Source organism: Pipistrellus kuhlii, unplaced genomic scaffold (genome assembly GCF_014108245.1).
Source record: "Pipistrellus kuhlii isolate mPipKuh1 unplaced genomic scaffold, mPipKuh1.p scaffold_m20_p_3, whole genome shotgun sequence".
NCBI classification, from domain to species: Eukaryota; Metazoa; Chordata; class Mammalia; order Chiroptera; family Vespertilionidae; genus Pipistrellus; species Pipistrellus kuhlii.
Genome location: NW_023425529.1, coordinates 83,185,659 through 83,210,774, shown reverse-complemented (window position 1 = coordinate 83,210,774; position 25,116 = coordinate 83,185,659). Strand labels below are relative to the sequence as shown.

The following is a 25,116-nucleotide window of genomic DNA, read 5'->3' as shown; positions in this document are numbered from 1 at the left end:
TATATATTAAAAATACGTCATATAGTTTTAAAATGCATGCTCCTGGCTACTGAGGCTGAACATCTTTTCTTGTAGTATTTGACCACTCCTATTTCTACTTCTGTGAAATAGCTACTTATGTGTTTTGTCCATTTTTCAAGAAGTGTATCTTTTTCTTAAGGACTTATAAGTGTCCTTTATATATTCTAGATCATAATCCTTTATCTGCTATGTGCTACATAAATATTTTCTTCAAATTTATGAATTACTTCTTTGATTGATTTATACTGTGACATGCTTTCATTTATAAAATTTTTAATTATTTCAATGTATCAATCTTCTCCTTTGTGGTTTGAAATCTTGTCTTTTTTTTTCACAGTATCTTCCCATCTCAAGTTCATAAAGATATTCCCTGAAAATTTTGTAAATTAGTCTTTTACACTCAAGTCATTCATCCACCTGAAACTTATATTATATATGGTATGAAATAGAGATATAATTTCATTTTCAGGGATGCTCTGAGGTAAGAATATATATATATATATTGATAACTAATTGTCCAGCATAACCTATATGCATTGCTACTTCTGTCGTGTAAAAAATCTCTACATAGACTGAAAGTGCTAGCCACAGAGATCAGATGAGAAGAAATAAAAGGCATCCAAATTGGAACAGAAGTAAAACTGTCCTTATTTGTAGATGACATGATACTTTATATACAAAACCCCAGAAGACTCCATCAAAAAACTAATAGAAACAAAGTTGGAGGGATCACAATACCAGATATAAAGGTATATTACCAAGCTACGGTTCTCAAAACTGCCTGGTACTGGCACAAAGACAAACATATAGACCAAAGGAATAGAACAGGGAATCCAGAAATTGACCCATGCCATTATGCTCAATTAATATTTGACAAAGGAGGCAAGAGCATACAATGGAGTCAAGACAGTCTCTTTAATAAATTGTGTTAGGAAATTTGGAGAGCTATATGCAAAAAAAAAAAAAAAAAAAAAAAAATTTAAACTAGATCACAAACTTACACCATACACAAAGTCAAAGTCAATATGGCTAAAGGACTTAAACGTAAGATGGAAAATCATACAAATCCTACAAGACTCCACAGGCATCAAAAAGCAGACATATGGCCAAAACCGGTTTGGCTCAGTGGTAGAGCGTCGGTCTGCGAACTGAAAGGTCCCGGGTTCGATTCCGGTCAAGGGCATGTACGTTGGCTGTGGGCACATCCCTGGTAGGGGATGTGCAAGAGGCGGCTGGTCGATGTTTCTCTCTCATTGACGTTTCTGGCTCTCTATCTCTCTCTCTTCCTCTCTGTAAAAAAATCAGTAAAAAATATATTAAAAAAAAAATAAGCAGACATATGTCATAGAAATAGCTCCTAGGGCAATGGAGACTAAGAAGAAAATAAACAAATGGGACTAGGTCAAAATAAAAAGCTTCTGCACAGCTAAAGAAACCATCAACAAAACAACAAGAAAGCCCACTGTATGGAAGGACTACACTGAGTAGCCAGATTATTATGATCTCTGAATGCAAAATAATCTGGCCACTCAGTGTATATCCTATATAATGCAAATTATCCCCTTGACCAGGAATTCGACCAGCAGGCAGGCTAGCCAACCGCCCATGTCCCTTCCCCCTGGCCAGGCTGGCTGGACCCCACCCATGCATGAATTCATGCACCTTGGTCAGATTATTATGCGTTCAGAGATCATAATAATCTGGCCAGTCAGTGTATTTGACAATTCTATTTCAGATAATGGTTTAATCTCCAAAATTTACAGAAAACTCATACAATTAACAAAAGGAAGATAAACAATACAATCAAAAAGTGGGCAAAGGACTTAAGTACGCTTCAAAAGAGGACATACAAAAGGCCTAGAGACATATGAAAACATGTTCAAAGTCACTAATCATCCAAGAGATGCAAATCAAAACGACAAAAACATCTCACACCTGTCAGAATGGCTATCATCAACAAATCAACAAATGACGACTACTGGAGAGGATGTGGAGAAAAAGGAACTCTCCTGCACTGCTGGTGGGAATGCAGACTGGTGCAGCCACTGTGGAAGACAGTATGGAGTTTCCTCAAAAGGTTAAAAATGGAATGCCCATTTGACCCAGTAATCCCACTTCTAGGACTATATCCTAAGAAAGCAGAAACACTAATTAGAAAGGATATATGTATCCCCATGTTCATAGCAGCACAATTTACAATAGTTAAGATTTGGAAACAACCTAAGTGCCCATCAGCAGATGAGTGGATCAAAAAACTGTGGTACATCTACACAATGGCATACTACGATGCTATCAAATAGAAGGAACTTTTACTATTTGCAACAGTATGGATGGAACTGGAGAGCATTATGTTAAACAAAATAAGCCTTTCAGAGAAAGAGAAATATCACACGATCTCACTCATATTTTACCTAATAATAGACAACATGTAAATTGACTGTATCTCTGCTATGCCACCAGCCAATCAGGAGAGATATGCAAATTAACCCAACAAAAATTGCAGTTAATTTGCATACCCAGCTGCTGAGTGAAAGGGGCAGGATATTTGGGTCATCACCATGGCAACAACACAGGCATTCTGCCCCACCCCAGTCTTTCAGGGCCTCTGGCAGTGTGGGAAGGAGGGGCTGGAGCAGAAAGAGGCAGATCCCAGAGCAGAAAGAGGCGGCTCTGGGGCCTGAGCAGAAAGGGGCTGGGCTGGAGTGAAAAGGCGGTGCTGGTATCCAGGGAAAGTAAAGCCCATTCTAGCACGAATCTTCATGCATCAGGCTTCTAGTGTGGGGATATAATGACCAAGATAATTTGATGAACAAAAATAGATCCAGAGAAAAATGGCAGGAAGGGTGGGGGGGTTAGAGAGCAACCAACGGACTTGTATGCATGCATATTATCATAACCAATAGACACAAACACTGGGGCAGTGGGGACTTACCCAGGGTGGGAATGGTTGCAGGGGTTCAGGGGTGGGGGCAACAGTCAATTGAGGATAAAAAGGAGACATATGTAAAACTTTAGACAATAAAAAAAACCCTCTATATACATGTGTACCTATTGTGTGGCTATCTACTCTTATATTTTTGTATATTTCTGAATCAAATCTGCAATACCTTAATTCCTATATAATCCTATCTAATAAAAGAGTAATATGCAAATTGACCATACCTCCACTACACCACACCCACCAGCCAATAAGGAGCATATATGCAAATTAATCTAACCAAGATGGTTGTGGCCACAGAGCTATAGCAAGCAGGAAGCTTGGGTTTCTCTGGAAATGGGGTTAGCCTAGCTTCCATGCCACTCTGGCCAGCCCAGGCCTACACTCAAGGTTACAAAGTTTCAATTATAGAAGATAAATAAATCCCAACAAAAATGGTGGCAGCCACAGATCTGAAGAGAGTAGGAGACTTGAGTTTCCCTTGGCAATGGAGGAAGCCAAGCTCCCACAGCCCTGGCCTGCCTTGTCCTCCACTACAAAGTTTCAATTATAGAAGATAAATACATCCCAACAAAATTGGCTGCAGTCATGGAGTGAACAGGAGCCTTGGCTCTGCTCAAGGCTACAAAGTTTCAATTATAGAAGATAAATAAATCCTAGATAACAGGGCCTCCGCTTGGGTCGCTGGGGACTTGAATGGCCTGCAAACCACCACAGGCCTCTCGCCCAGGCCGCCCCACACTCCAAGGGAAATCCCACTCTGATCTGGGACACTCTTCAGGGCAACCCAGTTGGCCCTCACACGTGCATCAAGCCTCTATCCTATCTAATAAAAGAGTAATATGCAAATTGAGCATCGCTTCAACACACAAGATGGCTGCCCTCATGTGGACACAAGATGGCCAGCAGGGGAGGACAATTGGGAGTGACCAGGCTTACAGGGGAAGGCAGTTAGGGCAATCAACTGGCAGGAGAGTAGTTAGGCATCAATCAGGCTATCAGGGGAGTGGTTAGGAGGTGATCAGACTAGCAGGCAGAAGTGGTTAGGAGGTGATCAGACTAGCAGGCAGAAGTGGTTAGGGACAATCAGGAAGACAAAAAGGCAAGCAGTTGGAAGACAGCAGTCATGGATTGTGAGAGAGATGTCCGACTACCAGTTTAGACCCGATCCAAATTTCGTGCACTGGGCCTCTAGTTACTTTATAAGAAGTCTTAATATCTAGTAAAGTAAAGCCTGACTATCTTGGCTATTCTTGCTCCTTAACACTTCTATAAATTTCACAAACTGCTTGTCAAGTTCCACTAAAGCAGTCAACCAACCAACCACAGTAACCAAAATCCAAAGAAGTCTTTTGGGATTTTGATTGAAATTGTACCAAATCTTTCAATTTTGGAAAAACTGACACTTTCATGCTCTTGAGTCTTTCAGTTCATTAACATGGCACATTTCTCCAGTTATTTAGTTCTCCTTATAAGCCTTTCAACAAAGTTAAAATATCCTCAATAAAAGATCAGTATTTTATTCATAGGTACCTTATATGTTTTGTTGTCATTTTAAGTTCCAGACATTGTGTCACTCTTAAAAAAGTACTTTTACACAATGTAAATACTAACAAAATTAACATGTAATTCTTTGTTATCATTTAACATCTATATGCAAATTTCTCGTTTTCTATTAAAAATTTTTTTTAAACTGGCTCATTTCAATCAGAATCCAAAAGATTTGCAACACAATCCATAGCACTGTATTTGTCAAATCCTACAAGTCTCTATTAATCTAAAGAAAAGTCCCTCACTTCCTCCCCTGTCCTGTTTTTAATACCACTGATTTGTTAAAGAATGTGAGTTCTGTATAATGACTCACTTTTTGCAATGTCTGTTTGTTTCTTCATGGTGTGTCATTTGTTTCTTTACATCATGCTTTTTCTTTGTTAGATATTGAAAATCAGCTTTAAACAGATTCAGTTTCAAGATTTTAGGTCAAAATATAAAATAATGGTGTTTCCACACTGATTATTTATTGAGGTAGTGACAGCATAGTCTATTCTGTGTGTTAGGTTCACCCTTTCATCAACTTTGATCTAATGGTTCTATGCACTAATGATCTTTATCTGAAAATATTATTTCAATGACATTTTTAAATTAAATTTTCTAATGTTTTCTAGCTGGCATATATGTGGGTTTTATATCTGGCAAACTTGGTAAATGCTCCTGCTAATTCAAATACTTTTTCTGTGGATTCTTTTGGGTTTTCTATGTAGAAATATAATACATAATAATTAATTTTTAATATTTACACTTTCTTTTTTCTTGTCTTATTGAACTTGCTAGAAATTCCAGAACTATGATAAAAGTAAGTGGGTATATTTTTGTCTTTCTCCTGATTCTAAACAAAGTGACTTATACATTTCACCATTGACTAATATTTGCTGTAGTTTTTTCTTAGGAAACTTTTTACCTAGTCCTTGTCTGCCAAAAGCATCTACTATTTTAGTGGTAAATTAATGCTGAATTTATTGATAGCCTTTTGAGATTTCTAATGTTCAACCTATTTTATCATGAAATAAACCCTATTTTATATTTTGCATGATATTTACCTCTAAAATTTCTTTACTTTCTTCACACTCAACCATATTTATAAAGTTAATGAAAAAATCTGGCATTTTTATTGTTCCATGTAATAAAGGTTTCTCAGAGAATATAGTTAATAATATTGTCAAAAACAAAACTGAAATCCTCTAAAAAATGTTTTAAAAACACATTTTCTTTTTCATAATTTGGATATAACTATCTTTGGGCAAAAGAAAAAAAGTTTTATATATATATATATATATATATATATATATATATATTCTAAATACTTCTTCAGCATACAATTTTAATTATATCCAACTTATTCAAAATTAAATAGTAAATTAATGGCATAGAGTAGACGATCAGATAAAAAGTCACTGTCTGATGGAAGTGACACTAATAAACTATTAAAAGGTCACAATTCAGATTTTTACTTTCTGCCATCTTAGTTATATCTACAAAAAGATTCAGCCACAGGAAATATAATAAAACCAGTTACCACTGAGAGAAATAAAAATGAAATTAATGTCTATATTTTAATCTCCTCATTGCATAATTTCCTGTGCTAATATTTCTAATTCTATTAACCTGATATCAATCATATCAACTAACAGAAAAAATAGATTAAGATCTTTGTTCAGAAAAGACAAAGACAAAATTTTGTGTTCATGAGTCAACTGCTCTTTTCAAAATTAAATTTCTCGTAACAATGGTTTATTCCATACAAAGATTTTTCTCTCCGTTTTAAGGCAGAAAAAAAATTTAATGGTGTGCAAATTCTTTTCACCTTGCAGCTGTGAATTATTCCATCCAATGCTGGCAACCATTAACATCTGTAGAGCAGCCTGGTTATTTCAAGCAATAAGATATATTGAGTAAGAAACCTAATTAAAACCACTTGACTATTTTTTTTTTTTTTTGGTAAAAGGTAAATGTTATAAGCTAAACTTTTGATCCAAAGTCAATTTCATTCTTCAGTACATTTTATCATAATTATATCTGAGAATAAGTAATTTTTTGCTTGTTTTTGTTTGTTTAGTTAGCTGGGGGAAAAATTTTTTAATTGTTGACAGTATTACAGATGCCTTTCATTCTCTCCCTTTTTTGCCCCATTCCACCCAACCCCCACCTCACCCCGTACTATGGTCTGAGTCCATATGTTATGTATATATGTTCTTTGGTTAATCTCTTCCTGTCCTTTCTGCCCCACACATTGAGATCTGTTATTCTGTTCCATGTATCCATTTCTCTGAACCTATTTTGTTATTTTTTAAAATATATATTTTATTGATTTTTATAGAGAGGAAGGAATAGAGAGAAACATAGATGAGAGAGAAACATCGGTCAGCTGCCTCCTGCATGTCTCCTATTGGGGGTAGAGCCCACAACTAAGGTACATGTCCTTGACCGGAATCGAACCTAGGACCCTTCTTCAGTCCACGGGCTGACACTCTATCCACTGAGCCGCCGCGGCCGCCGCTGCCACCATCACCACTGATGCGTGCCACGCCACGCCCTCCAACAGCTACCTGGCTTTCCCCTTTCCCTCCCTCTTCCTTCTATGTTGTCTTCAGTCTACACTCCTCCCTCGACATATGCAAATTAGCCGCCATCTTTGTTGGGTTAATTTGCATACTCCCTCTGATTGGCTGTGGGCATAGTGAAGGTACAGTCAATTAGCATTTTTCTCTTTTATTAGTGTAGATAACTTGTGTCACATACTCTGTTTTTTTCAACCATTTTAAAATGTAAAAACCATTCTTAAATTGCAGGCTATATAAAAATAAGCTGCAAGTTGGCTGTGGTTTGCTAATTCCTACTGTAGAACTTTTTAAGTTGCTAAAATCTTTTGCTTTAGGAAGTAATTCCTTGGTAGAACAAAGTACAAAGGAACAGCCCCATGTTTCCTTCCCTTTTCCATTCCTGCATCTTTTTCTTTTTCCCTTTCTATATTTCTGTTTCTCCTCTCAGCCTGTCTGCATGCAGGCCTGCCTTCTTCTCCCTCTCCTTTATTACCCCCTCCTATTGTATCCTATCCTAACCCAGGTCTTGCAGCTGCCTGAACAGAAGGTGGAGATGCAGCCTGCTGATCCAGTCGTGACGTGATGCTATAATGGATAATTTGCATATTTCTCTATTATTAGTATAGATATCACACACAGACATAGAAAACTGTGGTGATAGCCAGAGGGTAAGAGGGGTGGGAGGTAGGCAGAAGTGGACAAAAGGGGAGGAGATAGGGATGGAAAGAGACTTTCCTTGGGCTGATGAGTGCATGATGCAGTATGCAGATGACATTTTATTGAGTTGTACACTTGAAACCTGTATGTTTTTGTAATCCAATTTCATCGCAATAAATTCAATTTAAAAAACCAGTATGCATTTTCAACTCAGTTGTCAAATTGTTCTGAAAAGAATTGGCCTTCATTTATTCAAATACATATGGACTGCCAACTAAGGGCCACATAGTTTAAGAGAACAGAATACAACCTCACTGCCCTCATAGAACTTATCAAAAGGGGAAGGCAGACAACACAAACTAACAAGCATCTCATTGCACAGTGACATGTGCTATGCAATGGAGACTGTGGAGGTGACAGGGCAGTATATTAAGCTACAGCAGTCGGGGAAGACATTGCTGAGGAACTGCCATGAAGGATGTGAAGTAAGCCATGTAAAGATTGGGAGGCAGAGAACATAAGTACACATGTTTTGAAAGAATTTGGCTTACTTAAAAAAAACTAAAAAAAAATTTGATATGGTAAAGGGGCGACAGCAAGTGGTGGGGTCACAGATTGGTTGTGGGCAGAGTGAAGGTACAAAAAGGCAGATGATGCAGAATCTTATAAACCACAGCCAGGGGAGAGCACTGCAAAGATTTAAGCAAGAAGTGAGAGCATCTGTTTTAAGTTTTAAGAGTTCAGTCAAGGTGCCATGGAGAAGTGACTAGTGGAGGAGCATGATATAAGCAAGAATAGCAGCTAGAAAGCTACTGCAGGTAGTGAGAAATTTCAGATCTATTTGTGAGATGTGATAGGACTTAATGTGAGAAGTGGGAGGAGAAAAGAATAAAAAATTAGTTCGGGGGGCGGAGCTTGAAGATGGCGACCGAATAGTCGGACTTGTTCTGACTCTGGTCCCAGAACAGATAGAAACAGCGTCTGAGTCGCTCAGGGAATGTTGATTGGCAGCTAAGGGGCTTCGGAATTCTCTAGGAAGGTAAGGAAAGGTCCGCTGGACAAGATTTCCTGACCAAGAGGCCAGCACTGCCGTGGCTGCAGCGGCTCTCCCAGCGAGCTCTCGCGGAGAGAAGGCAGCGCCATCTTACCAGGAAAGGAGGAGCATCCCTGAGGCCTGGAAAAACACACAGCGGGGAGGTCCATCAAGCAGCTGAGAAGCCCGAATCGGCACGGGCGCGTGGAATCCGGGGAGTTCTTTGGTCACCCACGGAAAGGTCAGAGTTTGCGGGGACAGCCTAGGGGACCGGGGTCCCGCGGCCCAGGCGGCTACGGTAGCCGGGGAGCTCCAACCCCTCCCTCAGGGTAGCCGGGAGCGCGCACTACCGGCCGCCGAGCAGCACCCAAAGAAGGCTGCAGCGACACCTAGTGCTGGGTTTGACATTATCCTCCCCAGAAGCGGGACTTGTTTAAAACGCCACAGGTCACTGGACAGAGCGTTAAGAATCTCGGCTGTTTCGCCAAGGGCGGAACATCTGGACACCTTGGTGCCTGATCCCCTTCACCCCCTTGCTTCTGAATACTAGGGAAGGACTGCCCAGTTGGACATATCCGGGGAAATTGCAGGAGGAAATTGCCTTCCTGGAAACAAGGGATCTGTACCAGAAGAGATAGTCTGGGAGCCAGCTGGCACCCTGCCAGCTAGAGCCATAGAGAAAGAAGGCCAGAGCAACCAAAAAGACTGGGAGGTCAAACCAGTAACACTGACACCTAAGAGCTGAATTACAAACTGCCCCCCCCCTTTTTTTTTTTTTTTCCTTCTCTTTTCTATTCTTTTATCTTTTAATTAATCAAAAATAAATGGACACAAATAACTAAGATATAGTCTACTTAAAATTAAGGATTACCTTACAAATCTGAGGTGCAGTGGAATGCTGGGAACTGCAAGACTTTTTGGGCCGAGAATCAGGAGTGCCAAATACATTAACAGAGGAAGTGAATGACCACTACTGGACATTTTTATGCTAATTTTACTATTATTTTATTTTCATTTTTTACCTCTTTTATTTAATCTTCATTTTTTATATCTTTTACTTAAGAAACGATTTTTTTTCCTTACTTGATTTTACCTTTTTAATTATTACATTTTTCAATCTCTATCATCACTATTACTACTGCTATTTTGCAATTTTTTTTTTTTTTTTTCCCTCTTCAGTACCATTTTATTTTTTTTCTTTATTTTACCTTGGGAATAACCTTCATTCTATTTTAATCTCTACTATAGCATCATTCAACCCTATCTCAACTCAACCTTTACACCATCACTCTCTTGCTAAACTTTACCCTTTTAGTCTACGGTTTATCCTATCCCTTTCCGGCTTTAGTTTTTCCTCTATTCTTTCTGTATACCCCCTGCTAAAACTCTCACTATACTTATAGACCTATGTTCCAACCCCTGATCCAAGTGTATAAATACCAATCTCTGCACTATATTAACTAGTTAAAAAAAAAAAAAAAAAAAAAGAAAGAAAGAAAAACTGTTCTCCCCTCTATCCTTTTCGCATTGTTTGTGTGAAGGTTGATTATTGTGAATTTTTAGGCTTGTTAGTGAAATTGTTATGATTATTACTGTGTTGTTATTGTTGCTTTGTATTTTTTTTTTAAAAAAAATACTCTGTTTTTGTTTGTATCTTTTACTTCTGTATATCATAGCCTTACTTAATAATAGGGGATATTGTAGTTTGTATTAATCTCCAAGTATTGTTACTGGCATTAGCTGGGTTCAGTGGTTGTTCTATGGCAGTTTTCTCCACATATATATAGTTTGTTTCCCATTTCTCTTTTAGTTTGCTTCTTCTCTCTCTTTCTCTCTCCTCTCCTTTCTTTTTTTCCCTGTTTTCCAACTTTATTTTGTCATTACTTTTTTTCCTCTTTTTCTATCTCTTTATCCCTCTTTTTTATTTTATTTACTTAATTTTTTTTAATTTTAATTTTTACTTTTTAAAATTTTTCTTTATTTTATTTTTACCTTTCTTCCTTCTCTCCTATCCCCTAAGTTGCCTTTCTCTAGTGGTCACCTTTACTAAAGGTTATTAATATTGTAAGTACATTCCTGTTAAGTGCCTCTTGTGTTGTACCAGGTAGTGTTTGTATTTTGAAATTTTAAATCAACGCAGGAGAAGGAACACCACATAACCAGACATCCTGAGAAGAGAGGCCATGGGGAGACAAAAACATAGTCCGCACATGAAAGAAAAGCAGGCATCACCAGAAAAGGAAGTAAACGAGCCCGAGGTAAGCAGCCTACCAGAGCAAGAATTCAGAATAATGATCATAGGCTGGCTAAAAAGAATGGAAGAGAAATTTGACAATAACCAAGAAGAAATGAGGAAGAACCATGAGGAATTGAAGAAGAACCAAGAAGAAATGAAAAATGACATCGCTACCATGAAGAACTCAATAGAAAGCATCAAGAGTAGACTAGAGGAAGCAGAGGACCGCATCAGTGAGCTAGAAGATAAGATGGAAAAAAATACCCAAGTAGAGCAGCTTCTAGAAAAAAAGATTAAAAAGCAGGAGGAGAGCCTACGGGAGCTTTGGGACATTACAAAACAAAATAATATTCGAATAATAGGGGTTCCAGAAGGAAAGGAAACTGAGGTAGACATGGAAAAAGTATTTCAAGAAATAATGACAGAAAACTTTCCTGAAATAGAGAAGAAAAAACCCACACAAATCCAAGATGCTCGCAGAGTCCCAAGCAAAATGAATCCCAGAAGACAGACTCCAAGGCACATTATAATCAAATTGGCAAACAACAATGACAAAGTAAGAATCTTAAAAGCAGCCAGAGAGAGACAGAAAGTTACATACAAAGGAACCCCCATCAGACTAGCAACTGATTTCTCAACAGAAACTTACCAGGCCAGAAGGGAATGGGATGAAATATACAAAGTCATGCAAAGGAAGGGTCTGAATCCAAGAATACTGTACCCAGCAAGGCTATCAATCAAAATTGAAGGGGAAATCAGGAGCTTCACAGACAAAAAAAGACTGAAGGAATTTATCTCCACCAAACCAGTAATGCAAGAAATGCTAAAGGGTCTACTGTAAAAATAAAGAAATAGGAAGTGAAGAAGGAACACGGGTATAGAATAAAAATGGCGTCAAATGTGTACCTATCAATAATAACCTTAAATGTAAATGGATTAAATGCTCCAATCAAAAGACATAGGGTAACAGATTGGATAAGAAAACAAGACCCATACATCTGTTGTCTACAAGAAACCCACCTCAGAAAAAAAGATGCACACAGACTGAGGGTGAAGGGATGGAAAAAAGTTTTCCAGGCAAATGGAAATGAAAAAAAAGCTGGGGTAGCAATACTTATATCTGACAAATTAGATCTCAGAGTGAAGGACATAATAAGAGATAATGAAGGCCATTTCATAATACTAAAGGGAACAATCCAACAAGAAGAAATAACCCTGGTAAATATATATGCACCCAATACAGGAGCAACCAAATACATAAAAAAACTGCTGGAGGACATTAAGAGAGAGATTAATAGCAATACAATCATAGTAGGTGATTTTAATACCCCACTGTCACCCTTCGACAAATCATCTAAACAAAAAAACAGCAAAGAAATATCGATCCTAAGTGACTCACTAGACCAGATGGAATTAATTGACATCTTCAGAACACTCCACCCCAAAGCCACAGAATATACATTCTTCTCAAGTGCACATGGGACATTCTCAAAGATAGACCACATTTTGGGTCATAGGCAAAGTCTCTTCAAATTCAAGAAGATAGAAATCATATCAAGTATCTTCTCAGACCATAATGGCATAAAACTGGAAATTAACTACAATAAAAATAATCCAAAGAAATCAAACACATGGAGACTAAACAGCACGCTATTAAACAAGGACTGGGTTACCAGAGAAATCAAGGAAGAAATTAAAAACATCCTGGAAACAAATGACAATGAAAACACAACAATCCAAAATCTATGGGATACAGCAAAAGCAGTCTTGAGAGGGAAGTTCATATCCTTACAAGCCTATTGCAAAAAACTAGAAAAAGGGGTAACAGATGATCTAACTCTACAACTCAAAGAGTTAGAAAAGGAGCAACAAGAAAAGCCCAGTGTAAGCAGAAGGAAGGAAATAACAAAAATCAGAGCACAGATAAACGACATAGAGACCAAAAAAACAATACATAAGATCAACAAAACCAAGAGCTGGTTCTTTGAAAGAATAAACAAGATAGATGAACCTCTAGCCAGGCTAACTAAGAAACAAAGAGAGAGGACCCAAATAAACAAAATCAGAAATGAAAGAGGTGAAATAACAACAGACCCCACCGAAATACAACGGATTGTTACAAAATACTACGAACAACTCTATTCCAACAAACTGAACAACCTGGAGGAAATGGACATATTCCTAGAAAAATACAAACTTCCAAAACTCGATCAGGAAGAATCTAAAAATCTCAATAGACCAGTGACTTGGGAAGAAATTGAAACAGTCATCAGAAAGCTTCCAGCAAACAAAAGCCCAGGGCCAGATGGCTTCACAGGAGAGTTTTACCAAACATTCAAGGAAGAACTAAAACCTATCCTCCTCAGACTTTTCCAAAAAATTCAAGAGGAAGGAACACTTCCAAACTCCTTCTATGAAGCCAGCATCACCCTAATACCAAAACCAGATAAAGACAACTCAATGAAAGAGAATTACAGGCCAATATCCCTCATGAACATAGATGCCAAAATCCTCAACAAAATCCTAGCAAATCGGCTCCAGCAGAGCATCACAAAGATCATACACCATGACCAAGTAGGATTTATTCCAGGAATGCAAGGATGGTACAATATCCGCAAATCAATAAACGTGATACATCACATAAACAAATTGAAAGATAAAAATCATATAGTCATATCAATTGATGCAGAAAAAGCATTCGATAAAATCCAACACCCTTTCCTGATAAAAACTCTTAACAAAGTGGGAGTACAAGGATCATACCTCAACATAATAAAAGCTATATATGATAAACCCACAGCCAACATTATACTCAATGGGCAAAAACTAAAACCATTCCCTCTAAGAACAGGAACAAGACAGGGATGCCCACTTTCGCCACTCCTGTTTGACATAGTACTGGAAGTACTAGCCATTGCAATTAGACAAGAGGACGAAATAAAAGGCATCCAAATTGGAAAAGAAGAAGTAAAGTTATCCTTATTTGCAGATGACATGATATTGTACATAAAGAACCCAAAAGACTCCATTAAGAAACTAATTGACTTAATAAATGAATTTGGCAATGTAGCAGGATATAAAATTAACGCCAAGAAATCCATGGCATTTCTATACACCAACAGTGAAACTACAGAAACAGAGACTAAAAAAGCAATTCCATTTACCATCGCACCAAAAAAATTAAGATACCTAGGAATAAATTTAACTAAGGAAGTAAAGGATCTATATGCAGAAAATTACACGACATTGAAAAAAGAGATAGAGGATGATGTAAGGAGATGGAAGAACATACCATGTTCATGGATTGGTAGAATCAACATCATCAAAATGTCCATACTTCCTAAAGCAATCTATAGGTTCAATGCACTCCCCATTAAAATACCAAGGGCATATTTCACTGACCTAGAAAGAACAATCCAACAGTTCATTTGGAACAATAAAAGACCCCGAATAGCCACAGCAATCCTGAGAAAGAAGGGTAAAGTAGGAGGGATCTCAATACCGGACTTCAAACTGTATTACAAAGCCACTGTTCTCAAAACAGCCTGGTACTGGCACAAGAACAGACATATAGATCAATGGAATAGAATCGAGAACCCAGATATCAACCCAAATCAATATGCTCAATTAATATTTGACAAAGGAGGAAAGAATATACAATGGAGTCAAGACAGTTTCTTCAATAAATGGTGTTGGGAAAATTGGGTAGACACATGCAAAAGAATGAAACTAGATCACCAACTTACACCATACACAAAAATAAACTCAAAATGGATACAGGACTTAAACATCAGACGGGAAACCATAAAAATACTAGAAGCATCCTCAGGCAGCAAAATCTCAGACGTATGCCAAAAGAACTTCTTCACTGATACTGCCCCTAGGGCAATGGAAGCTAAAGAGAAAATAAACAAATGGGACTACATCAAAATAAAAAGCTTTTTTACAGCAAAAGAAACCATCAACAAAACAACAAGAAAGCCCATGGTGTGGGAGAACATATTTGCAAATAACACCACTGATAAAGGTTTAATCTCTAACATCTACAGACAGCTGATACAACTAAATAAAAGGAAGATGAATGATCCAATTAAGAAATGGGCAAGGGACCTAAATAGAATATTTTCAAAAGAAGACAGAAGGAAGGCCAAAAGGCACATGAAAACATGCTCAAAGTCACTAATTATACGAGAGATGCAAATCAAAACAACAATGCGGTACCATCTCACACCTGTCAGAATGGCCAACATCAACAAATCGACAAACGACAAGTGTTGGCGAGGTTGCGGAGAAAAAGGAACCCTCGTGCACTGCTGGTGGGAATGCAGACTGGTGCAACCACTGTGGAGAACAGTGTGGAGTTTCCTCAAAAAACTGAAAATGGAACTCCCATTTGACCCAGTAATCCCACTCCTAGGAATATATCCCAAGAAACTAGAAACACCAATCAGAAAGGATATATGCACCCCTATGTTCATAGCAGCACAATCTACAATAGCCAGAATTTGGAAACAGCCTAGGTGCCCGTCAGCAGATGATTGGATCCAAAAACTATGGTACATCTACACAATGGAATACTATGCTGCCATAAAGAAGAAGGAATTCTCATCATTTGCAGCAACCTGGATGGAATTGGAGAACATCATGCTGAGTGAAATAAGCCAATCAATGAAAGAGAAACACCACATGACCTCACTCATTTGTGGATAATAAAGAGCATTATAAACTGATGAACCAAAAGTTAGATATAGAGACAGTAAAGCAACAAGCAGATTGTCAAATTACAGCGGGGAGGGGAGGAGGATCTGGGGGAGATAATAGATCAACCGAAGGACTTGTATACATGCATATAAGTACAACCAATGGACATAAAACTATGGGGAGGGAGGGGCTATGGGGGAGGGAGGGAGGGGGGCAAAAAAAAAATCATTAAAATATGTAAAAAAATAAATAAATAAATAAATAAATAAGAAAAAAAGAAAAAGAAAAAAAAAAAAATTAGTTCGGTAGTTCCTTTGAATACAAAGAATTAGGTGGTGATTCATTCCCCATTTATTGAACTAGGAGATATTAGAGAGTGAGAGTTTTAAGAGAAATAAAGTCAAGAGATCTGTTCTGGGCAAAGTTATATACATCATATAATTTAGTAGTATATTACTCTAGAAGGGTGTGTATATGTGTTAAATTAATTAATTTGGAAACTATCATTATATGGATGATAGTGAAAGTCATGAGACTTGAAGACATATTCTGAGAAAGTATATATAAAAAAAGAACATGGCTAAGAATGGAACCCTTCAGAGATCTAGGAGAATATAGTGGAACCAGAAATGGTAATAGAGAAAGAATGACAAATGAAAGAGGGGAGAGGGGAATAAGGAGAATTTGCTGTCAGAGATACAAAATGAAAACAACATTTCAAAGAAGGGAGTGTTTAGAACAGGGGCAAGGTAAAAAAAAGATGGCAATCAAGTGATCTTTGGACCTGTCCATGTATCATGTGTGTGTGTGCGTGTGTGTGTGTGTGTGTGTGTGTATTACTCATAACTCTAAGAAACTCAGTTTCAGGGAAATAATAAAAAATAGATTTTTAAAATAGAAGCTCACTTTGGTGAACTTTGAAGAAAGGTTAGAAAATGCAAATACCAATTACTGTTAGTTCTTTTAACTAGATTTTCTGAGAAGAGAGAAGTGGGGTGCCAGCTAGCAAGAGATATCACGTCAAGGAAGGACTTTAAAAACTGAGGATGGACATTTTAAGGCATACTCATGATAATGAACCAGGAAAAAGCAAAATTTTTTAAATAAAGGAAAAGGATCATTCAAGGAGAGGTATCCTTTGGTATAAATTGTGGACTTGGTTTTATTACAACAGTTGTTGCCTGTTTTCCAAATTGGGTAAAGATGAGAATCCAGCACTGTTTTTATATTCAAAATCAATTTATAAAGTCTGAAAAAAAATGACCAAGGATATGGCACAACACTATTGACTATTATGCCATGGAATATGAAAATGTGTGTGGCAAAGCAACAGAGAACCAAAGAAAATCCCTACTCAGTTGGATTTGGCAAAACCATAATTAAAGTGACAAGATGCATATACTAATAGAGGCTTCTTTACATATTAAGCCAAACTATCTTTGCCACTGGAAAAATACAACGTATTTTATTTTGTGTGCCTTGGAAAATAAACTTATTTGGAAATAAGTATTAGTTTAACGGCATTTACTGTAAAAACTACTAAGTGGCACTGGCTGGATGGCTAAGTTGATTAGAACATCATCAGTTCACCAAAAAGGCTGTGGGTTCCATTCTGGGTCAGGGTACATAACCAGATTGCAGATTTGATCCCTGGTCAGAGCACAAAAGGGAGACAACCAATGTCTCTGTCTCTCTGTCTGTCTTTCTCCCTTCCTTTCTCTAAAATCAGTAAAAAGAACCTTGGGTGAGGATTAAAAAAAAAACTACTAAAGTGAACCAGCTAATCTATAATAACAAAAGGGTAATATGCTAATGAGACTGGATAGCCAAAAGACCTTCCGGACATCCTTCCAGATGAAGCTGCTACACAGAGCAGGGCCCAAAGCAGAGAGGATTAGGGCAATCAGGCAGGTAGGTGAGCCGTTAGGGGCGATCAGGCAGGCAGGCAGGCAGAATGGTTAGGGATGATGAGGCAGAAAGGCAGAATGGTTAGGAGTGATCAGGAAGGCAGGCGAGTGATTTGAGGTGATCAGGCAGGCAGGCAGGTGAGCAGTTTGGATCCAGTTGTCCCAGATTGACAGAGGGATGTCCTGGTTTGCGAGAGGGTGCTGGGCAAGCTGAGGGACAACCCCCAGCTCCCTGTGTTCATGAATTTTGTACATCGGGCCTATAGTCTATCTATATATATAAAAGGATAAGTGACTGGCAGGTAGGTATGACACACACTGACCACCAGGGGTCAGACACTCAACACAAGAGCTGCTAAGCAACAGCAACTTTGCAGAGTGCCCTCTCACACTCCGGGATCCCTTGAGGAATGTTGGGCTGCTGGTTTCAGCCCAATCCCTGCAGGCCAGGCTGAGAAGCCCTGCCTGCCAGAAGGACTCCACTCACTCCACAGATGCCCTTCAAGCCCAGGCACCGCCTCTCTAGTAATATTTTAATTAACATAACCTGAAACTCCGAGAACTATGTATACAAAAAGGTTTCCATGGACAAATTTTTCTTGAGCCTTTCCATAAGAATTTTAGAAGTTTTATTTGAAGACACTTAGATCAAAATTTGCCATGCCATGTTAGACCAGATGAATTTAATTTATATTTTTAGTGCATTTCACCAAAAAGCAACAGAATATGCAGTCTTTTCATATGGGACCAGGGAAATAATAAAAATAGATTTCAAATAATAAAAATAGATTTCATTATATGGATGAAATATAATGGGACCAGCATTATCTATAATAGCCAAGATATGGAAGCAACCTAAGTGCCCATCAATAGACATTTGAATAAAAAAAATTAAGCTGGAATATTACTCAGCATTAAAAAAGGATGAAATCTTACCATTTGCATCAACATAGATGAGCCTAGAGGGTATTATACTAAGTAAAATAAGTCAAACAGGGAAAAACAAATACCATATGATTTCATTTATATGTGAAATCTAAAGAACAAAATAAAATAAAAAGAGGCTCATAGACACATAGAACAAACTGATGATTGTCAAATGGGAGGGGAGTTAGGGGGGAAAAAAGGGAAAGGGAAAGGGATTAAGAAATACAAATTGGTAGTTACAAAGCAATCACGGGGATATAAAGTAGAACACAGGGGGAAATAGTCAATAATATTATAATTTAGTGCTAGGTGGGGGAATCACTTCATAAATAATATAAATATCTAACCACTATACTATACATCTAAAACTAACATAATGTTGAATGTCAACTGTAAAAACAAAACAAAACAGAAAAAAAACACACCTGTCATGAAAAGAACAAAATATAGAAAAAAGCAATAAAACTTTCCAGTAAAAATATGAGTCCACTTGAAGCTTAAGTTAGAGATGAAGGCTCTCCAAAAACAAGGCCGAGGTCTTCATTATACTTTTTTACTAAAGCTGAATTTTTTTACATTTTTTAATTACATAATTCCAAATAATTTCAGACTGTACTATGTAGATAAAATATTTAGAGAAGAATATGGACAAATCACTTTTGAAATACAGTATTTGTGCTTGCTATTTTAATTGCAAACAACTAAGATTTTTTTCTGCAATGTATATAGTTTTTTTGAAATAGGAGTTTCATGAAAATTAAAAACAAAATAAAGAACTGAGTGACTGATGGTAACAAGGTAGGTGGTGAACAATATAGATAAAAGGAATATTTCTCAAGGACATGAGAAACAACAAAAGTTAAAAAACATGTAAAAGAAGAAAAGCAAAACAGACTAAAAAATGTCAATGAGATAGTAAAAGATGTAGCAGAAAACATGTCACAAACTACAAAAGAACAGTTTCTATAAGGAACGAAGATAGTTAATAATATCTAACAACCCAAAACATCAGTGTGACCAACACAAAAAAGGTCAATGAATTTGGCACCTAGAATCCTTCACTGAAGCAATTTTGGTTCAGGAGTGAAAGGAGAATCCAAATTACACTGGTTTGGAAAATATATGGAAGTATGAAAGTGGAGGCAGCAAGAATAAATGATGGTTTCATAACTGTGCAAATAAATAGAAAAAAGTTAAAGATAAAAATAAGATACTGTAGTAAACTGAAGCCAAGGAAAAGACACTGGAAGTATTTTTTACATTTCTTTTTAAGAGTTAGGGGAAAAGAGGATATGTTTTATGTTTGAGAGAGTCTATGGAAAAAAAGAGAATAGATATAAGGAAATAAGAAGAAAGATCTGATTTGCGGAGCAAGGTTTTTTTTTTGTTTGTTTGTTTGTTTTAACTAGTAAGGGATAAAGAAAATGGCAAGATGTAGCCTTGGCAAAGAGCTGGAACATTCGTTTCATTGAAGCAAAAGGAAAGTAAAGATGAGTGGCTAAGAGAGAAAGAAAAAAAGACATTGTAGATTTGACTGAAGAAACACCTTCATGAATTAGATTAGTATAATTAATCACGCAAGAGGGTCTTATTCTGGTTTTATAAAATGTATTTACACCCCACAAATGGCTTATTTTTAAGAGATTCAAAGAGCCCTAACCAGTTTGACTCAGTGGATAGAGTGTCAGCCTGTGGACTCAAGGGTCCCAAGTTTGATTCCAGTCAAGGGCATGTACCTTGGTTGCTGACACATACCCAGAAGGGAGTGTGCAGGAGGCAGCTGATCCATGTTTCTCTCTCAGTGATGTTTCTAACTCTATTCCTCTCCCTTCCTGTCTGTAAAAAATCAATGAAAATATATATTTTTAAAAAGATTCAAAGATAAGGGAATTTTTCAGAAATATCATTAAAGTTTGCAATTTAAATACAGAGAAAAATGTCAGGGAGTAGAAATAGGAAAGAGAATCTTGTTTTTAAAAAGCCTCACCTTCATCTTTCTACCTATGACAGAAATTTTTAGCATCTAAAAAGATAAATGGAATCTTAACATATCAACAAAGAAGAAATATGTGTTCTTTTCTCATTTTCTACACATACACAACTCTGCACTGAAATTCTACTTTGCACTGACAGTAGTATAGATTAATGTAATCAGTATAGTGCTTTAAAGGACCTGAAACGCTTGACATCACGCTATGATAACATGGATCAAATAGGACTCCATGGAAAAGGCAAAAAGGAGTAATCATAATAGATACATTTATTGACTTCTTACCTTGTGCCAAACACTGTTCTAAGTGCTCTTTGTATGAACTCATGCAATGTTTACAACAATCCTTTATATTAGATAACTATCCCAATTTTACAGATAAGAAATCTACCTAAGAAAATTCAAGCAATCTGGGGTTTCACGCCTCATATTTTAACTCCTAGGCTACAGTGCATAAATAGCTCTGAGATTGAAATGAGAAGATCTGGCATCAAATTCAAGTATCATCACTTACTAGTGGTTGACCCTAGAGAAATCACATTCCCTATTTACAGTTCATTAGAATAATCTGCTGGGGGTAAACCCAAAGCTATTTGTAAATCAGACAGGTGTTTTTCTAAATAGTAAATATATATGACATTATTATTAGAGAAGAGCCACTACATAAAATGCATATGGTATTAACAATATCATTTTCCAAACCCTACCAGAAATGCTCACTTTCATTTACATTATCATATGCAAAACCAGCAACTTTTAAATGCAGGTTTTCAGTTCTTTTCTACCAGCTTCTCTTACTAATTTACTTACTCATAAAAATGTAAAGCTTCTACCATAGTACCTCTGACACATGTAAACAGCAGTAGAGGTAGTTGTTTTTATTATCACTAGTTCAACCATTAGCAGAATCACCAAACAAACTCAAATTTAAAGATATGTGTGTAGATTTGTGTATGTGAAATAATTCAAAGGTTCTTCACACTGTGCAACTTTCCCTTCATCATTCATGCTGCACCTGCTAATATAATATGATTAGCCTAAATGTCTCTGATGAGATTTTATTTAAATTAAAACAATATATTTTTTCCTCCTCATTCCCCTGGTGGCTCCTTTCACAGTCATTTCTCTTCCAGTCAAAATGTGGTTGGTCTGACTGTTGCTTTCTGACTCTCCTTACTGTCTTTTGAAGCAAAGAACTTTCAGTTCACTTTTCTGGTAAACTAAAAACTCCTGACATTTTATGTACTTTTAACTAGATTTCTAGACATTGCTTTCCTGGAATAAGTTCTATCATTTCAGCTCAAAATAATGTTTGCATACAATGCTCTATCAAAAGTCTTTGTTTTAGTACAATCATACTGACCTTGAGGTGAGACTGAAGGAAACAGCAAATCCAGGAAGAAAATGTGAAAGAGAAAGTTAGAAAGAATTAATAAAAACCATATTCAAGAATAATATTATCCACAGATATAGACAAACAAAGGACAAGATTAAAGAAGGGGAAGGAGTCGTAGATTCTGCACAGGCACTAAAAAATTAGTAATTTCAGATTTTCAACTCTCAACAAATGTATTTTTACACTAGGTTACATCACTATACCTTAATGTAGTTTCTACAGAAAAATTTTTTTATCTAAAACTTGCCACTTTCTGGGACAGGGAAAAACTATTGTAGTAAACCCCAAGAAAAAGAAGAAAAAGTTAATGCTCCCCCTTTCCATCTAAGTAGCTAAGTGATTTCACAACTCTGGCAGCTTAGTTATACACACCTTATAAGTGACTACTCCTTTATCCACCCCACTCTATTTCTTGGATCCAAGTTACCCATAAGCAAATACAGAAAAACACTGACAACTTTGGATATTTTGTAGAATACAGGACTCTAATTTATTTGGAAGAATTCGATACAATTTTCTCAAATGTGAAATCTACAATTTCCCCCCAAATGCAAGCATTATTTTTCACTTCAAACCTACCAAATTTCACCTCAAATGATGCAATCTAAAAGCAATAGGAAAAAATATAAGGCTCTATAAACATCAATTCATTTCCAATACTGCTCAGCAATAAAAGAACAAAGTAGCCATGCTTAATACTCCTACACAGCATGAAACCTGTGATTCATTATACTTTTTATAATAGACAGTTTACCTTTTCAAAACTAAATCACTGTCACTGAAATTACTATTATCCTACAGATACTTAGATTTTTAATGGCCAGTGTCATCAATGTTATCTTATAAGTAAGATCTAAATTTTACTTAAACATATTTCTGAATGCAAGCACCATTTCAATTTGTATTTTAATTTTTTCTAATGTTTCAGTACTTAAAACAAATTTTTAAAAGTCATGAGAATAATGAAATAAGATTTTTATCCTCATTATATAACATAAAAAAATGAAAAACAAAGAAAAATTCTAAATTCCTCACAATCACACAGTAAGTGGTAGATCTAGGATAAGAATATAAGTTTGCTGACATAATATCAAGGCATACTTTAAATGTTTTGTGATGCTTATAGATGCCTATCTATAAAAATCCAAGACACTTTGGCACATATAATACAGTGCAGAATACAATATTCAAAGTTAAAAAGAGGGTAAATGATTGTCCCAATTATCTTTTTACTGCTTATGATGAAGTAATTTAGAATTATTTCAGATCAACAATGACACTAACTGAAATCTATAGATGCAAGGCTTTATATAAGACATGGGTAAATACATTTTTAAAAAATAAGCTTATTCCTGTCAACAGTGAGCAACTTTAAGAATCTTTTTATCTATTTTACTGTTCATGAGCCATATTTCACTTGGGCATCAAACTGTAGCTTTGGGGAAATTAATTTAGAAGAAATATATGCACATAAAAAGACAACATATAATTCTAGTGTATATACTTTTAATTAAAAATTTAAGTACTATTAAATTCCTATCAAGACTGTAGCAACATATTATTACAGGTGCTGTACCCACAAAAAACTTTTACTCAGAATTGACTATGTAAAGCTGTGTAATTTATTCTTCTTTTAAATTAAATCAGTGAAATTTAAGAAACAAGAAGAAACAAGCAGTTCCCAGAAAGCAAGCTAAAGTAAGCAGGATCAGATGAGAAACCAGTCATGTTCAGTTGTGACTTAGCATCTTTCTTTTCTTTTTTTCTTTTGTTTTTCTTTTAAATACAGTTTATTCTCCATCAACCAGGGACACACAATCATCATAGAAGCACCAGTCATTTCTGTTCAACTATATTAAGGCTATATTCTCTGACACTGTACTTCATGAATCAAATCTATAATCATAAATTTTAAAATAAAAAAATTATTCTCTAAGGAACCATTTTCCACTGCCAAACCTATATACAGATTAATATTAATTCCTATATGGAAGATATTTTAAGACATTAAACTGACTATCAATTCAAGAGTTTCTTATGAAGATATACTTACAGATATGAAAATACATAGGTTTACATTTCAGGTTACACTGTGCCATAGATGCCCAAATATACTGTGATATCAATATAAAATAATCACAAACATAAAGTCCATTTTCCCAATGAAAAGATTTAAAAAAAAAATTTAGATTTTTAAATAAATAAACTAGAGGCCCGGTGCACAAAATTTGTATATGCGTGGGGTGGGGGGGGATTACCCCTCAACCCAGCCTGCACTCTCCAATCTGGGACCCCTCAGGGGATGTCCGACTAATTGGGCCTAAACTGGCAGTTGGATATCCCTCTCACAATCCTGGACCACTAGCTCCTAATCACTCATCTGCCTGCCTGCCTGGTGGCTTCTAACTGACCCCCTCTGCCGGCCTGATCACCCCTCACTGCCCCTGCATTCCAGCCTGATCAACCCTTAACTGCCTCCCCCTCCCAGCCTGGTTGTCCCTAACTGTCCCCCGCTGCCAGCAGGTCGCTCCCAACTGCCCCTCCCCACTGGTCAAGTCACCCCTCACCACCCCCCCACCTGCCAGCCTAATCACCTCCAACTTCCTCCCCTGCTGACTGGACACCCCTAACTGCCCCCCCCTCCCCCCGCCCCACTGGCCTGTCACTTCTTACTACTCCCCCAACCCCCGCCAGCCTGGTCACGCCACACAGCCTGCTTGTTCAGTCATTTGGTTGTCCCTCACTAACATCCCTGCAGGCCTTGTCACCCCATGCAGCCTGCTTATTCAATTGTTTGGTTGTACCTCACTAACCCCCCTGCAGGCATGGCCATAGGAAACCACCTTGTGAAGGTGTGAGGGTTAATTTGCATATTATCTCTTTATTATATAGTATAAACTTTCAGGATCTAGATAAAATATTTACATATCTAATTGTAACAATATATTAATTTGGTTACACACATTTTAAATAAAATACATGAGAAAATAATGTTAATATGTTAATACTTTTTTAAAATATATTTTTATTTATTTCAGAGAGGAAGGAAGAGGGAGTGAGAGATAAAAACATCAAATGAGGAGAGAGAATCACTGATCTGCTGCCTCTTGCACATCCCACACTTAGGATCAAGCCTGCAACTCAGGCATGTGTCCTGACAGGGAACTGAATCATGACCTCCAGATTCATAGGTCAATGCTCAACCATTGAGCC

The 25,116-nt window shown here is 36.9% G+C and overlaps 1 protein-coding gene across 14 annotated transcripts in view; it reads right to left on the bottom strand.

The window, feature by feature from the left end:
* The window catches only part of ERC1 (ELKS/RAB6-interacting/CAST family member 1), a 411,084-nt gene that overhangs the window by 223,816 nt on the left and 162,152 nt on the right, over positions 1-25,116 (bottom strand). For 11 of the 14 annotated variants that reach the window (XM_045588387.1, XM_045588384.1, XM_045588391.1 and 8 more), the window contains one exon: positions 21,871-21,882. The exons of the other annotated variants lie outside the window; for them this stretch is intronic. In XM_045588387.1, coding sequence (XP_045444343.1) covers positions 21,871-21,882 — 12 coding nt within the window. The remainder of the gene's footprint in view (positions 1-21,870; positions 21,883-25,116) is intronic. 14 annotated transcript variants of the gene reach the window in all.